The following is a 16,596-nucleotide window of genomic DNA, read 5'->3' as shown; positions in this document are numbered from 1 at the left end:
TATGGGCAAAATATAGGGAATTAATTCTATGCTAACATCAGGCCATGGTAAAGTTTTTTGCCCCCTTAACCACTACCAGTTTTTATTAATATTAGAGATCTGCGCTAGCTTTTTTTTTTTTTTTTTTTTTTTTTTGCTTTTTGCCATGCTATACCTGACCTATCAAGAAAAACTACCTTAGAATAACATGTAACATAAATGTGTGGCTAGATAATACATGTCCGTGGCCATTGTGTCATATTGTAGGAAGGAATTCTGCTTTTTAAAATGTGGAACTCGATTCTGACCTTTTTATTCAATGCACAACTTAACATTTTGATCCTATTTATAGGAACAGATGAACGGCCCTAAATGCTTTGCTCAGTCTTGATAATGCAGGTGAAACTGATTTATGGATTTGAAGATTTTATTTTGACCTCAAGTGGTTTTCATTATCTGAAAATCCAAAAGAAAGGCCTGGACTAAATCAGCAAAGGAAGGGAGAAACCACACAATGAAATGAAAATGACGCTGATGCATACTTGGGATATTTGTGGGATGGGGCTGCTGACAACAGAAGCCTGAGTACAAGCTGCAGTAAGGAGTAAAGTGTCTATAAAAAAACCCCCAAAAACTAAATGTTGAATTCAAAAAGCTGTTTGAGTTTGACAATTCACCAGACCGCTCTGAAAAATTGAAGAATTATTGAAATCAGTAAAGTTCAACAAGAATGAATCTGGCCCAATATATATTTGCAAAACGGCACCAATAACCTTATTGTGGTGTAAGACCTGGTATTAGAAAACTTGCACCAGTTGAACAAAATCGATTCAATATGGATCTAGTTAAACCATGCAAACATCTATGGTAAAATTCCTATTGACTTCAGAGTAATCAGGATTTTGCTCTAGATGTACAGGAATTGCTATGTCGCTTGCTAAACAGTAGTCTCCAGAGTACAGGGCGTCACCACTATAAGTCGCTCCAGTATATGTCCCCTCCACACTAAAGTTGTTGATGCTTATAGGAACTGATGTGTTCTAAGTCTTCCTGTTCCCTGTCGTACAAAAAAACCCAAACCAATTTGCACAAATGCAAGTCAGCCGCAGGAAAAAAATTCCCCTCTTTAAGTTGTTTTGCTATAAGTCCCAAGTTTTTTTGGAACGTATCTTGGATTTCTAGCGAGGACAGCTTGTACATTGCTACAGCTGTGTCGGAGCACACTGCAGCACAAAACAGTATAGGACAAGAAGTGAAGAATATCATATCCCCTGGAAACAGCTGGATAAATTTTAACTCTATAGATCTTCCATTTCGACCAAGACAACAGGCTATACCTTTATCTGTTTGAGCAATGCTACTGAGTTTGGGTTTCCAGTATTGCTGGACAACCTTTGAATCCCTTATCACACCCTTTTTACTGAAATATTTAAACTCAAGTCCAGGAAACATTTCCATTTATACTGGGTTTTGGAAAAGCATTTCCTGCTTCCATTTTAAAACAACTAACGTTAATTATACTGGGCTAAAATTACTTGATCGAGTCCCTCTAAGGAAACTGATATTTTGTGATGGAAAAACAGGAATTGGGAGTAGAGGTGAAGTCTTTTACCTCTCTTTCGATCAGGCTCCTCAGCAGCCTGTTGCACTTACTGATAATATCACTCAACTTTTATTAGGTTAATTTTTTGTAGAGTTTTCACTCAGTACTTTCTGTTCAGGCTTGCTGAGGCTTTTCTTTATTTCACCCTGACCCACTTCCAGTGTGGTGGGGCTGTAAGGGAAGATATTGAGCCATTTTCATCAAAGTGATACAGTTCTTGCCAAGAGTGTATTTGCAAGTTGTGTCAGTTATTAGAACTATGTTCCATCTACCTAGGCCTAGGTCTGTGAGCCCCTCCCTCGCTGCAGTATTAGAATGCCTGATGATCTAATGCTAAAAGAGCGTGTGTAATTTGTATGATTCCAGGTGGCATTACTTCTTCTTTTTAGCTAAAAGGAGGAAGTTTTCCTCTTTTGTGTGGTGACTCTGTCTCTGTGGTATGAAGATGTGTAATGCTGGCACTGATGCATGCACCTGCTGGGTGCCACACCTGCAAGATCACCTGAGACACAGTCAGCAAACACAAGCAACTGAGAAAGGGATAATTGAATCCCAGATAGGGAAGCATGTTAGGTAACCAGTTTTCTTTGATGTCATTTACCTGGGGGCACTGTACTTTGAAATGTATTTGGTAACAATTGTGCTCTGTTCAAATGCAAGGGTAAAATATTATCAGAACTCTGAGGATTGGAACATGCCTGTCCCTGGGGTTTTAAGTGTTGGAGACAGCGGGCATGCACACCTATAAAACCTTTATTCTCAAGGGCAATTCTTCTCCTCCATATTCTTATCTCTCTTCCTTGGAAAGGGATGGAATATAGGTAAGAATGTTTAGTTATGACCTGCGTCAGGAGTGCCGGAACCTTGGCAGAAGAAGGGAGCCCCCAAAGCACTGCTCCTTCTGTGGTCCCATGCCCTGCTGCTCCTCCTCCACCTGACGCCCTACCCCCTTGCCAGCCTGGAAGGTGGAGCTGGGCCATGACAAACCTAGGAACCCTTCAATTATCCTTTGTCCTTGCTAGCTGGGGTGCACCACCCAGGGCAGGTGAAGGGCCCAGGGCAACGCCTCAGGGGGACGAGGATTCGGGTGCAGGACACTGAGAGGGGCCCACCCCAGGAAGAGACTGGCGCTATAGGCAGGAGTACAGCTTTGTGGCGGTGGAGCGGATCATCCTCTCTCCCACAAAGCACAGCACCTGCCTGTGCTGCTCCGCACTTGCTCAAGCCTTGTAATTTGTCCCCAAACTATACCAGAGTTAAAAATGGGGGACTGTGGTTCCCTGATCCCTGCTGTTCTGGCCCATCACCTACCTCACTCGCTGAACAGCTTTCTGCCCTCACTCTCATGAACCCGACATTTCCAGCCCCTTCAAAGGGTGTGCGCGCATGTGCAGTAACTGCATTTCTGAGCAGTCTGCTTGTAAGGGCTACTCCTGAATCAGAGATTGCAGGACTGGGACCGTATCCAGGCTGCCTGCTGAGGGCAAGCTTGCTTTCTCTGCTATAGATGACTCTGAATGTGAGCTACTCTGTGCTTTTCCCCAGTCCTGTCTAAGGTATCTATTATGCGTCAGGGTCCCCCTTCATTTAAGCACTTCTCGAGACATCTTTTGGTTTCTGACACAGTCCAAGCCCCTCATCTTCATGCTAAATATCTCCTCACCTTTCTCCTGGAGCCAACAGAGTTCTCTGAGATCACAGAACTTTTCAACTGGCTGTGAAAGCGTAGTTGGCAGAGAACCAAATGGTATCTGCTCCTGCTAGCATGGGGTCTGGGTGGGAGAGAGGAGGAGGATCTGCATCTCTAAAGAAATAGACCACGACACCAGCCATTAGACTCACTTGGAAATGCTCTTATTCTCCACTTTGAAGTGGCTGGATATATGGAACTTCTGAATCCATAAAGACATTGGATTATGTTTTATTTGTATGGATGGTATAGGGCTGAATAAAACTGAATGTGCTTAACTGTACTTCAGCCCTTGGGAAGAGGAGGTGAACCTGTTCTTATCCCTCCTGATACGCTAGTTAATTAGCTTCTTGGCTAAGCAGTAATGCAGGGCAAGTGTGTACAGGCTGCATACATAGGGAATCTTACATTCCACTTACTTTCGCAAGCAGAAATGAGACACGTCCATTTACCTGTGTTGTTCTTAGTGCTGCAGTCTCTCCACACAGGGTAATATGTAGCTATGCCATTGTAGCCACTCTTCAAGAGTGGGTGAGTATTTCACTTATCTGCTTATTTTCATAATGCAGGCAGAAATGTGAGTGAAGAACTGAAAATACACTGCTGTGTTTCCTGATAACCAAGCCCTGTGATCATTTTAAATTCTGCACTAAATCTGAGTGAAATGAGTGATGGACAAGGAACTCCTAGGATATAATAGTTTGGTCTTTTGAGGCGGGAGCCAGTGTGTAACCTGCAACGGGAGGCTGGGCCTGCTGTAAAGAGGGGTTGCTCTGATCGGAGCAGGTCCCCATGGAGCTGGAACAGCCTCCTGCCAGGGGCAGGAGGGGAATTGCTCCAGCCCCTGCCGGTTAACCGGGCCCAGTAAACATTACCCATTTTGGGTGATGCTTACAAGTTAGCTGGTTAACCGGTTAACCTTTCACATCCCGAGTGTGAGCTGCTCCATTCATCTTGATGGTAAAACTGAAACCTAAAGCTGACTATTTAAGTGGCAGCATCAATTATTTCACTGCCAATCATTTTGTAATAGCTACCATATAACGTGATCATGCCCAAACTCCAGCCTACCATGCCTTGCCAGTTGCCAAAACCTTCAGCTTCCCCTTGACAATTTGCAGTACCCTTCTGTATTTTCAATACAGAAACCTTTGGCATACTGAAAACTGAAAATATTGGGAGTTCATACCTAGGATTTAGAATCCCAACAAATAACACACAAACTTCAGTCCTGATTGTACTGATCATTGACATGTTTAATTACATAAAACCCACTATTTAAATTGATCTGCTATAGAATTTCCAGCATTCTGCATACAAGCACTGCAGAATCCAGGGATCTTGCCACAGAAGCAAGTTGCACAAAGCCCTCTTTGTGAGTGATAATTAAATAAGGTGTAGCTAACAAAGTTGGGCTAGCAGTAACGTTGCTAGCAACTTAAGTTTCAAGAAAGCAGGATCAATTGGCTAAAGCATTCCTATAGTATAACTGGATTTGTCTCATGTCCTGGTTTTCCAGGGATGGTTCCTAATTTGCACCAAAAGTACAGGCCAATTATGTAGTGTTCCTTAATCACACTGGTAGGGTTGTTTTTTTTGTAGTGGAATGTCGTCTTGTTTGTTCTATTGCTTCAATGCAAGAAGTTAGAGTTGTGTGATGTAAGAGGGTGTGTGTGAAATAACTATGGTCGTACTTAGTACTTTTCTGCTTCAGGAATATTAGAGGACATTAGATTGAACTGTTCCATTGAGAAATCTTTTACACTGAGAAACAGGATTTATGGAATTTGCCCTCAAACTACATTGTTTTTTAACGAGAAGATAAAATCCACATTTGCCCACTTAACACCAAAGAGGTACTGTAGTTGGGTGGAAAGATAGCATCATATTACAGGATAAAAGCCTTTGTGTGCACTCATAAAAAAGGTTGCGTAGGGTGACTTTGTAAAAAGTGAATAAATTATGATGTTGGTATGAACAAGACTAAAGATCCTTGAACCTTACATTGTGCAGTACTGGAAAAGAAGCTGCAAATTATTCTAGTTATCTGCTATCTTAAAGCCTGGGTTTAAAGGATCTCTTGCTGCATATTTTTAGCAGCTGTTTTCAATATATCCCTCTCAAGTTAAGTCACTTGTTAAGAATTTGACACTAGGTGTTAGTTCTTAGCCACCATCTTGCATGTAGCACACCAGACAACAGAGGCTTGTTCCATAGTTAGATATTGTTCATGTGTACTGAAATTGCTGCAGACACTCTAATTAGTTAACTTACGGATCTGAGATCATTTCTTTGGGTGTGGATGGGCACCATAATAAAACGGAGACAGACGTATTCATGTCTGCATTCTTTCATTGCATCTGCTGACTTTATATTTTGCAACATTCCAGGAAATCATGTTAAATTACATATTTCAGTGACTAATTTTGGGTTTTTTTTTGCTTGTTTTTGTTTTGTTTTGTTTTGTTATAATTGTCCATTCTTAAAATATGTGCATAGTTTATATACAACTGTGTTCCACTTCCTTTGCATTGATTCACTCCCTCTTCAGAGAACCTTGTTCTAAGGATGTTAAGGAACGGGTATTTTGCTGATTGTATAGTTGATGCAATTTGTATCAACAACACGATTAGTTAATAAGGGGAGCCTTGCTCCAGGACCGCTGCGCCTCTGCATTTTAAATGTACAGCCGCTCCCCGAGTTGCGAACGGTCGAGTTACGATCGTTCGCACTTACAACCAAAGCTCCCATAGAGTGGTCGTAAAGGCGGTTCCCGAGTTACGAACGCGACCCGCGGTTACGAACAGTGTGGTCACGTGTAACTCAGTGGGGTCCGAGTTATGAACAGATAGAGTTACGGCCAAGTGTTTAGTCCGTAACTCGTTCGTAACTCGAAGAGAGGCTGTAGTAAGAGCTTGGTGGGCAGGACCCCCCATGTATAGGGACTGCTGCTGGAGCAGCCTTCCCTACCCCCAGCTCGCTGCCTCTATTAGAGGCGGGGGGGAGAGGTGGCTGGAGGTGGCACCGCCCCCAGCATGAGCTCCTCCTTTTAGCCTCTCATACAAAGGCTGCAAAAGGGCGGGGGAAGGGGAAGCAAGTAGTTGAGTACAGCCAGTCCCCAAGATACGAACGAGCTATGGACCAAACACTTGGCCATAACTTGAAGTGTTTGTAAGTCGAACCCCATTGATTTACATGCGACTGCGCTGTTCGTAAATGTGGGTCGTGTTTGTAACTCAGGGACTGCCTTTACAACCGCTTAATAGAAGGTTTGGTCATACATGCGAACGGTCATAAATCGCCTGTTCGTAACTCGGGGATCGGCTGTACTCTACTCGACTACCCAATAAGCTTATGTGCATGCTTATCAGATAGTTGAATAGTCAACTTACATCCGTCCTTACCTCATTCAGTAGTAGAGTTAACATCCATCTTTGAGAGATTCAAGAATACACCCAGGAATTTATGTTTAACTTAATCTCTGTTTTTGCGGGGGGGAGAATTTGTATATAGACATAGATATAGAAGTTTGATCTAATTTTTGTCTACCTCTAGTATCTGAGGGTATGTCTACACTACCCTCCTAATTCGAACTAGGAGGGTAATGTAAGCATACCGCACTTGCAAATGAAGCCCGGGATTTGAATTTCCCGGGCTTCATTTGCATGGAATGAGGAGTACAGCTAGTTCGGATTAGGTTTCCTAATCCGAACTAGCTACTCCGTGCCGCGTGTAGCCGCGCGGCACGGGGTTCGAACTAGCCGGGATTTAAAAATGGCGGCGCCCGGTTTATGCAAATGAAGCCCGGGAAATTCAAATCCCGGGCTTCATTTGCAAGTGCAGTATGCCTACATTACCCTGCTAGTTCGAACTAGCGGGGTAGTGTAGACATACCCAAAGATATTAAAATATTTTAATTGCCTTTCATCCTAAAAGGCAAAGGATGATGCTAAAGACCAGGATTTGGGAGGTAGCTCTGGATTCTGCCTTATACGTCTATGGCAACTGTTCCTCATTTTTCCCATCTAAAAATTGGGATAATTCTTAACTTGCCTCATAGGGATGTTATGATGCCTAATTCGTTAATGTTTGTAAAGTGCTTTGAGAACTTCTAATGCAAGGTAATATATTTATTATTGACGTATTTATACAGTACTACTGAAAGACAGCCAATAAGGCATCTTCAGCAGTGTAGCTTTCATTCCTACCAAAAAGGAAACCAGTGGATTTAAATAATTAGGGAATTTTTATCACCACTTTTCTTGGAGGCACAAAAAAGAGAGAGCATAATTAGATGACAGTTGTTCTCAAAGCAGAAAAACTAATGATTAAGAAGTGTCTGGGGTTGGGTGTTAATAGGATTTGTTCATCTCAAGGGAACCAAAATTCATAGGTTCAGGAGAAGTTGAAAGTAGGTGAAGGGTTGGGGAGCATGGCATATTGATCAAGTTTTGTAACTCCTGGTGTCCTCACTGCTAGTTAAAATGTTCTCTCTTTTTCAGATTTTTTGGGGAGGATTGAAGAGAGCCTCAAGTGAGCCCAATTACTGAAAGGACTGAAACCATTTCTGAGTGGAGATTTTGGACCTTCAGGAGGAAGGCCAGGTGTCCCCCCCCTCATGTATCAGAATTGCTACACCTGGCTGAGGAAGTCAAAGTGACAGAAATAAGGTACAAGCCATAGAAGATATGATTTCAAAGGAGTATCATTCCAGTGCCTGTGTTGGTATCTAAATTTTTATGGAATAGGGCATGTTCTGATTTTCTCTCTAGAAACTTCTCTCTTGACAGTACAGTAAAACTCCAATAGTCCGGCATCCAATAGTCCAGCACTCCTGATAGTCAGGCATCAAAATGGCAAGAGCATAGTGAGTGAGCTTCAGCAAAAAATGAGTCATAAGGTAACAGCAGCAGCAGCTGAACTGAGCAAAAAGGGTAAAAAAGGCTTAAAAAAAGTAAAACATTACAGTATGCAGTATACAGTATGTACAATAAAAAGGGTTAAGAACACTTTATATACAGTATATAATGTATACAGTGTGTGTGTGTGTGTGTGTGTATATATATATATATATATATATATATAAAAATAAAACCAGCTTATAGTACCTCCTGATATGGCTGATAAATGTCGTCTGTAAGCTGTCATGACAGAATAGGAGTTAAGACACAGAATAAAGAGACTTCATAAGAATCCGGAGACCTTATTTCTATCCCTGGCTCTGTCACAGACTGTGGCACTTGGGGCAAGCAACTTTTTGCTCACATTTTCAAAAATGACCCTGGATTTGGAGTGCATCAATTCTTGCATGCCCAGTCAGGGGCGTATTAGGTTTATTTTTCAGAATAGTTGAATACTTGCAACTCTGACGGGAGATTTAGTGGCTTTGTCCCCTGTATCACCACTTTGGCTCACTGACCATCAAGCTCCTATTTAGTATGTATTTGTTATTGATCTATGAGTTTAAGTGACACTCGTTATGTTTTTCCTTTCAATTTCAGACTCGTACTCAGAGTCTGGATTTTGTAGACCTCAGTCTGATGACCCTTTCCCTCCCCTCCATAGTTGTGTGGTTACAACTGATGTCATTTAGGCATCTAACTACTTTATTATGCTTGTGTGTCAGGAGTTTAGATGTTTAAATAAAATCACATAAACCAATATTTAGTGGGTAAAAAAGGGAAACTGGGCTTTACAATTCTGCCCCCAAACCTATAACAATTATCTAGTCAGATGTTCATTTGTTTACTGTAAATTACCTAAGTGATGGGGATTCTCCTTTTTCACTCTTAAGCATATATATCTTGTTTTTTCCTTAAATTTAACCAATTATTTTCTTCTTGGTCCTTGATTATGATTCCCATTTCTGCCATGTAATTTACCATTGGCAGGAATTAGTATACTGTGGACAGGGCTTGGACATTTTTACCACCATGTTGTGAATTATAGATCATGAAAAACCTTCCTGTTTGGGTCATTCAGTCCACAGCCTGGTTACCTTCAGTCACTGGAGGCTTCGCCACGCAGGTGTCTGATGGCCTTAATGATCCTTATTGTTAAGAAATCCCTTTTAATCTGTTTTATAGTTTTTTTTTTTCAGTTTCAAACCATTGCTCCTAAATTGTCCCTTCCTTGATCCACTAAAGAACTACTAACCATATCTCCTCCCCTTAGGTCTAGGGCAGCTTTTGCATTCCACCCCAAAGGAACCACAGTTTGAGATGAGGAATTCAGAAGAGCAAACAGCTACGACAGTTCTACAGCGTCTGCTGCAGGAGCAGCTCAGATACGGAAACCCAAATGACAACCGCAACCTCCTTGCTTTACATCAACAAGCCACAGGGAATGCACCCCCTTTCAACAGCAGTGGGAGTCCAGGGTCTCAGAACGAAGGGCTGAGCACCCAGGACCATCAGCTTGTGACTCATGCTGCCCGCCAAGAGCCCCAGGGCCAGGAGATTCAGGTGGACAATAGCATCATGGAAAAGCAGCTTTCTCCAAGACTTCAGAACAGTGAAGACCTCCCAACGTACGAAGAAGCTAAAGTCCAGTCACAGTATTTCCGGGGCCAGCAGCATGCTAGCGTTGGGGCAGCATTTTATGTGACGGGAGTAACCAATCAAAAGATGAGGACTGAAGGGCGGCCTACGGTTCAGCGAGTGAACCCTGGGAAAGTCCATCAGGATGAAGGACTTAAGGACCTCAAGCAAGGACACGTTCGCTCTCTCAGTGAGAGGCTGATGCAGCTGTCATTGGCCACAAGCGGCGTCAAAGCCCATGCGCCCGTCACCAGTGCGCCGCTTTCCCCCCCGCAGCCAAATGACCTGTACAAAAACTCGAGTTCCAATGATTTCTATAAAAACTCAGTGCCCACGCCGCCCCAGCCAAATCTGAAAGTGATAGAGCACCGGGGCCCTCCGCCAGAGTATCCTTTCAAAAACATGTCCACCCCACCCATGAACTGCAAACCTCAGGACCCTGGGCATTTCTATAGTGATCATCGCATGAGCCAGCAGAGTCGATCCGATGGGCCTATGATGAGATATCAGCATCCTCCTGATTATGGATCAGTCAGGTGAGTGGCCTCTTAACTGCTTAGTCACCTTCCCAGCTCTGTGGTTTTTATCTTTGTAAGAAGCAAAAAAGGGGCAAAACTCTCCCTTCCCCCCCCCCCCCCCCAGTACAGGTTGAGTTTTTATGATGATCCCAGCTCTATTAAGCTATAGCTGTAGTATGGAAGGACTGTAGGCTGAGCATTAGGGGTTAGGGTCCTTGCAATAATAGCCTAACACTGTTAAATATAGTTTAATATTGCAGCATAGATGGGTCCACACTGAGTTCTAACCTACTTCCTGAGTCCTGCAACAGCTCTGCTAAACAGCCAAAGCTGCATGATTCACTGTTGAAACATTCAATCTCTTGCTTTAGCTGGATCTGCCAGGACAATAGACTATCAGGGTATAGACCACGCCTTAATGTCTTCATATCAGATCACTTAGGAAAGGGGAAAGTGCACCAACCCAGACTTGTTTGTTTATCACTGCAACCATTATTTCCTCCTGAATTATTGAGATCCTGGCCTACTCTGGTTTGCTCTAGTTCAGTTGCTAGGTCTGATCTGGGGGCAAATACTGATATCCAGGGGACGGTTGCCAACTCTGATTCAAGCTATTCTGGGAGTTTTTCCGAGCATGCCATAATACCATTTTCTTTCTCATTAAAATCTTCCAGTTTGCTTTTAGTAGTTACTGGGAGATTGGTTCCAATTCTCACTGACTCTAGGATAGGGATGTAAGTGACTAGCTGCTCCACCCCTTGCTGCCCCTATCAGAGGCAGCAAGTGGGCAGGGCAGCCAGCTTAAAAGCCGGTTTACCCCAACACTGTCTTTGCAGGAGCCAGGGAAGGTAGGGGGGCAGGCGGACCAGGCGCGAGCTGGGAATCCGCTAATTCCTGGCTCGCGCCCAGTCCCAGATGCAACACCTCTGCTTTTTAAATGTATTAAGAGCCTGCCAGTGCTTAATACATTTAAAAATCAGAAGCACAGCACAAGCTGTGGGAATCCGCTGTCCCGGCTCGTGCTGGTTCCCCCCTCTCCTCCCCCACTGGGTCCCTACCAGGGATGTTAAATATCGGTTAAATGAATAGCTGAGTAACCTCATGAAATCTTATTGGTTGGTCTTCTATTCTATAGTCCCTGGGGGCGGGGCCAGCAGCCACTATTGGCAGGCTCTTAATACATTTAAAAGGCTGGTGCGCAGTGGGGGGACCTTGCCTGAGTGGGAAATCAGCTGGCCTGCCAGCTCTTAATACGTTTAAAAGGCAGAGCTGCAAAGAGGTTAGCTCCTCGGGCTGGGAGCTAACCCTGCTGCAGCTCCCCCGCTTATTGATTAAACTAAATTTAACATCCCTACTCCAGGACAATCCTGGAGGATTGGCAACCTTTCCGGGTGGGAGGAACAGATCGAGTTTATTAAACTGGAATATAGCCTGGCTCTAATGTACCTTTTCTTTTGTCCGACCCAGCTGGGGTGGGCGGTCAGATTTCTCCCTTATATCAAGTAGAAGCCCTCTTACAATGTTTTAAGCTAGTGGACATCAGTATAATAATTTCTGCCTTGCTTGGTGGCTGGAAAATGTTCTAAAACAGCAACATGAGGTCAGTGAAGTATTACAAAGGTAGGCAGAGGAGGCTGTGTGTATTTGTGTCTAAAAAGTGGGGGAGGAAGAGGAAGAGAAAAGCCAATGTTTTTGGAATAGATTCAGAGTTCTGAAGAATCTGAATCTACCTGGATCCTTTCCAGCCACATTGGAAGCTATTTTCAGGCTTTGTTTGCCATTGTTTGTGCTCCAAAATGCTTTCTGTAGCAATTGGGCCTGGTGAGAAGGCTCTTTGATCTGCCTACATAAATCTGCTATAGATTTGAGAGAGTTTGTGCATCTGTGTGTCTGTCTGTGAGTCTGTTTGTTCAAGAACGCCTCCTAAAACAGTAAGAGCTAGGATCACCACATTTGCTATGCAGCTTCCCCTTATCATAGCTTAAAGCAAGGTGAGGGCTGGGTTGTGCCAGAAATGCCATTTTTCTCATCAGACAGAAGGGAGGGTTGTGATAGCACAGACAGTTATATTCTTGAATGACCATGGGGGGGGGGGCAGCAAGTGTTACAGCTCTGGGGAGCAGCTAATAGCAAAGATATTTTCGCTCACCACCCTGTGTTGGCCTCAAGGACCAGCTGACAGTTGCCCTTGCGTCTGTCATTAGCCCCATCTCTCCTGGGCCTCCCCGCCTCACAACCTCCTTTCCTGACTCATGCACCCCACCCTCTGCCCTGAGATGTTCCTTATCCCCTAACCCTGAATCCTGCACATCCTGAGCCCCTTCTCATTCTCCAAATCCTGAATCCTGCTCCCCTCACACCTTCAGCCCCCTACCATGAGCCCCCCACATCTCCAAACCCCTGCATTGACTCCTGCACCCCCCCCCCCACACACACACACCGAGCCTCTGCCCTGAAGTACCCAAGCAACACCGGGTATATCTTCTAATAATAAATGTCAGGAGAGGAGGGGTTTTTGTTTGTTTGTTTGTTTTTCATGTGGCGAATGACTGGAGAAGTTGGTTGTGAATGGGCCACACATTTCTATCAAAGCTGAAAAGGTCAAGAAATCTTTAACAGTTATTCCCTCACCATAAATATTCTTAGGCCAAGTTTATGCTACGGAAGGAAGTTGAACTCACATATGAAATTCCACCTACATGAATAAAATCTTAGCTTGACTTACTGGGACATCCCCAGAGTGGGAGGTTGACTTCCCTTACTCCTTACAACCCGGTGGAGTACCAGAATCAAGGGGCATAATTAGTGGTTGATTTATCAGGTCTTTACTAAATCGACTAAGTTGAACCCTGGGAAATCAATCTCTGCTGGAGTGATTTCCCAGTAAAAGGAGACAAGCCCTTACCATTAGAGACTTAGTTTTTTCTCTGTGTACAGAGAGAGACATTTGAAATCATGCTAACAACCAGCTTGTCTGTATTGGACACAATGATGGATTCAGAGAGGAGATTCAGTTGGCAAGTTTTGAGGTGATGGGAAGCAACTTTATTTGTCTTCAAAGCCCTAAGGAATCCACCAAGGTTACTGTTTAACCTGAATAGCTGCATAGAGCAGATACTTCCTTTGGAAGCAACTGCTGAAATGGTGGAACAATTAGAAGATTAAACTGTTAGCTCCTAATCCATAAATTATAGAGCAGCATAGCAAATGCTCTTCCCCCCCCCGCCTTTCATTAACCTTACTGTCATGAAAACAATAAACCTTCTGTGCTGCTAAAGGTGCAGCTGGGGTAATGGATTGGTGTTTTAAAAGCGCATAACTTTTAAAAGAGAGACACTTTCTGAGAACAAAGGAAGGGCAATGAATGACTTTGCAGCCTAGCCTGGAATGAAGAAAATCCTTGAATTTTTCTCTTGACCATGCAATGAGGCTTTTTCTCAGAATTTGGTTGGGATATTCAAATATATATATTTTTAACTGCACATAAAGGAAACAAAGAACTTTCTTTCTGCTACTGAAACCACACCCATTTCTGAGGGTTTTTTCCCTTCATTGTTCCGTGGAATTTGAGGGTGACCTAACAACCCAGTTAAATGAAAACTGGTTGAGCAAGATAAACCCTGGGGAATTCACAGCATTCTCATGAGTCACCCTTTTGAGTCTGGGAAAAGAGTGGTTGGTGTGGTAAATTTAACACTGATTGCAAACTGTCTGCCTCACCTGCTTCTGATGGTGTTAGTTTGGGAACATAGGTATGTCTACAATGATGTTAGTTTCATGGAAATATCAGTCCAGACAGAGATTCAGGCTGACATATCTGTGTTATTACTTGGCATTTTTGGATGTTTTAAAAATAATTTAATGCTGATAAGACATGTGAAACTTCACAGGCCTGATTCTCTCCCTCTTATCTGCCTGTGGCACTTCAATGTTCAGGAGGAATTCAAATTCCAGCCCATTTTAGGGCCTGATCCATGAGCTCTTTGAATGGGGGCCTATTTCTGTTGCCCACAGTGGGACTGCACTTGTTAATAAGTGCTGCACAATTAGGCCCATAATTAGTATTTTTTGGGCATACTGTTTCCCCCTTGATAGCCTTAGCTGTATCAAAGTAGATGATAATCAGATACGAATAGGAAAGCAGAACAAAAATACTTCTGTTGGATTTCAGATGTCTGTATGATCTCTTGAGAAGGCTGCTCATTTTGAATGTTTACAGCTTTGAGACAGGAATGTTGTGGGAGAAAGGGGAAGTGTAACTGCTTGAATACGATGCAGGTAGGAGTGAATGGGAAAAAGGAAAGCTTTTAACAACAGGCACATTCTCTGGTCTCTTTATTTCCCCTGGTGATCTTGTGCATGAAGTCTTGTATATAGTGTGTGCAACACTTAGGGCTTTTGTGCAGGAATCTAATTTTTTTTTTTTTTGCTTGATGCTCTTATTGCCATGTCTTATTTTCACATGTCTGTGCCCTCTCAGCTAAAATACCCGCTTTAGTGTTTTAATGGGCAAAATTCTCAAATCCCAGTATGTGATCTGCACTAGTCCATGTTGTATGCTGCAGAGATGCACTGTTGTGTAGTTCGATTTATTTTGGATCCAAAGGAACCAGGATACTCTAGGGATACTTAACCACTTTCTTAGTTATTGCAAACTTTAAGGAGTTAATACAGTTAAGTTTTACAAGCCTTAAAAACAATTACTATACAATTTAAACCTTAAATACTATAAATTCTAAAGCAATTCATATAGCGCAAAGCAATGCAAAAGCAATCAATAGATCGTCTACTATAATACAATAATAAAGCCTAATTCACTTACACTTCACCCATATCATGCAACCTACAGTACCGGGCAGGAGGTCGTGGTTCCTTTTCTTCCCATGCTTTGGAACACCATGCACTGGGTCACCGGCATGAAGGGCCTATTTACTTTTAATTACATTGAGCAGGACCTGTGGGTCAATCCTGCCCATTTCCTCCCATCGATTGTTCTTGCTAAGCCCATTTGTTGTTCTAATAACATTTACCAATTGATTACGTATTGTGTAGGATACGTAAACTGCCCAATACCCTAGTTGGAGTACATCCTGTCACTCAAGATGTTGCTGCTATGTGCATAGTTCACAGTTGTATGGCTGCATCTATAATTTTTGGTTATCAGAAACAGAAATACCAGAACAAGGTTGCTTGTTGTGTGTTCTTGACGTGGTCTTGCCTACCACGCTTAATCTGCATTGTTATTAAAAGCATTCCTGCGTCTCACCGCTTCTCCCTCCCAAACCGTGCTTTATGTGCACCAGACTTGAGACAGGCCTGGGTTTTGCTTTTTAGGGATCCGCACTGTGTTAAAGGCAGACATCACTATTTATTGTTAAGGCAGGGTAGTCCAGGCTCCCCTACATGCACCCGGGAGTGGAAAAGAAGCAAGAATTGTCTCAAGATGCAGTCTTGAAAGTGAAGAGGTCCCTTAGGAATCTCAGAGGGGTAGCAGTGTTAGTCTGTAACTTAAAAAAAGAGTGGTCCAGTAGCACCTTAGAGACTAAAAAGATACATAGATAATATCATGAGCTTTTGTGGGCACAACCAACTTCTTCAGATGATGACTCATGAACTGTTGAAGTAGGTTGTGATCATGAAAACTCATGATACCGTTTATATTTTGTTGTTAGTCTCTAGGCTCTGGTCTACTCTAGGACTTGATTTTGAAATGACCCCCCCCCCCCAAGGTCAAATTTATAAGGAGAGCGTCCACACTAACCATTCCCGTTATTTCGAAATAATGGGCCATGGAATTTAAAATCTGTGCTCCTGTTTTTCATCAGGGGTAACACTTATTTCAAAATAATGGTAGTGTGGATGCTCTGGTGTTACTATTTTGAAATATTTACTCCCTAGAGTAATTTGAACTAATTTCTTCCCAGTGATTCCTGGGGCTCTAAGTCTGAGGTAGCACGTCGACATGAACAGAGCCTGCCTTGGACTAATTTCAAGGTTTCTCTGTAGTGTAGACATGCTAGTTTGAATTTGTTATATTGGGAGTTATTAGGTCAAATTTACTATTTTTGGAATGGTTTAGACATGGCCTAAGACGCTACAGGACCACTCATTGTTTTTAGCAGTCTCTTAGGAGTTGGTCTTCCCAACTTTGGAAACACTTGATAAAATTATTGCTCTAGTTTCTTCTGCACCTGGAATTACTGATGTCCTCATCCAATATAGCTTGTCACTAAACACACACACGCAGGGATCCCGGCTGTATCCGGC

At 43.0% G+C, this 16,596-nt stretch overlaps 1 protein-coding gene across 4 annotated transcripts in view; it reads left to right on the top strand.

The window, feature by feature from the left end:
- Nucleotides 1-16,596, top strand: part of AMOT (angiomotin) — a 97,666-nt gene that overhangs the window by 33,445 nt on the left and 47,625 nt on the right. For 3 of the 4 annotated variants that reach the window (XM_075940903.2, XM_075940902.2, XM_075940901.2), the window contains 2 exons: nucleotides 7,775-7,942; nucleotides 9,447-10,347. In XM_075940903.2, coding sequence (XP_075797018.1) covers nucleotides 9,494-10,347 — 854 coding nt within the window. In that variant the 5' untranslated portion in view covers nucleotides 7,775-7,942; nucleotides 9,447-9,493. Of the gene's footprint in view, nucleotides 1-7,774; nucleotides 7,943-7,991; nucleotides 8,173-9,446; nucleotides 10,348-16,596 lie in introns of those variants that run through there. The other variant, XM_014580114.3, reaches the window with a different exon arrangement.

This window comes from Pelodiscus sinensis, chromosome 13, assembly GCF_052426305.1.
Source record: "Pelodiscus sinensis isolate ZL-2025 chromosome 13, ASM5242630v1, whole genome shotgun sequence".
NCBI classification, from domain to species: Eukaryota; Metazoa; Chordata; order Testudines; family Trionychidae; genus Pelodiscus; species Pelodiscus sinensis.
This window is presented reverse-complemented; position numbering and strand designations above follow the sequence as displayed.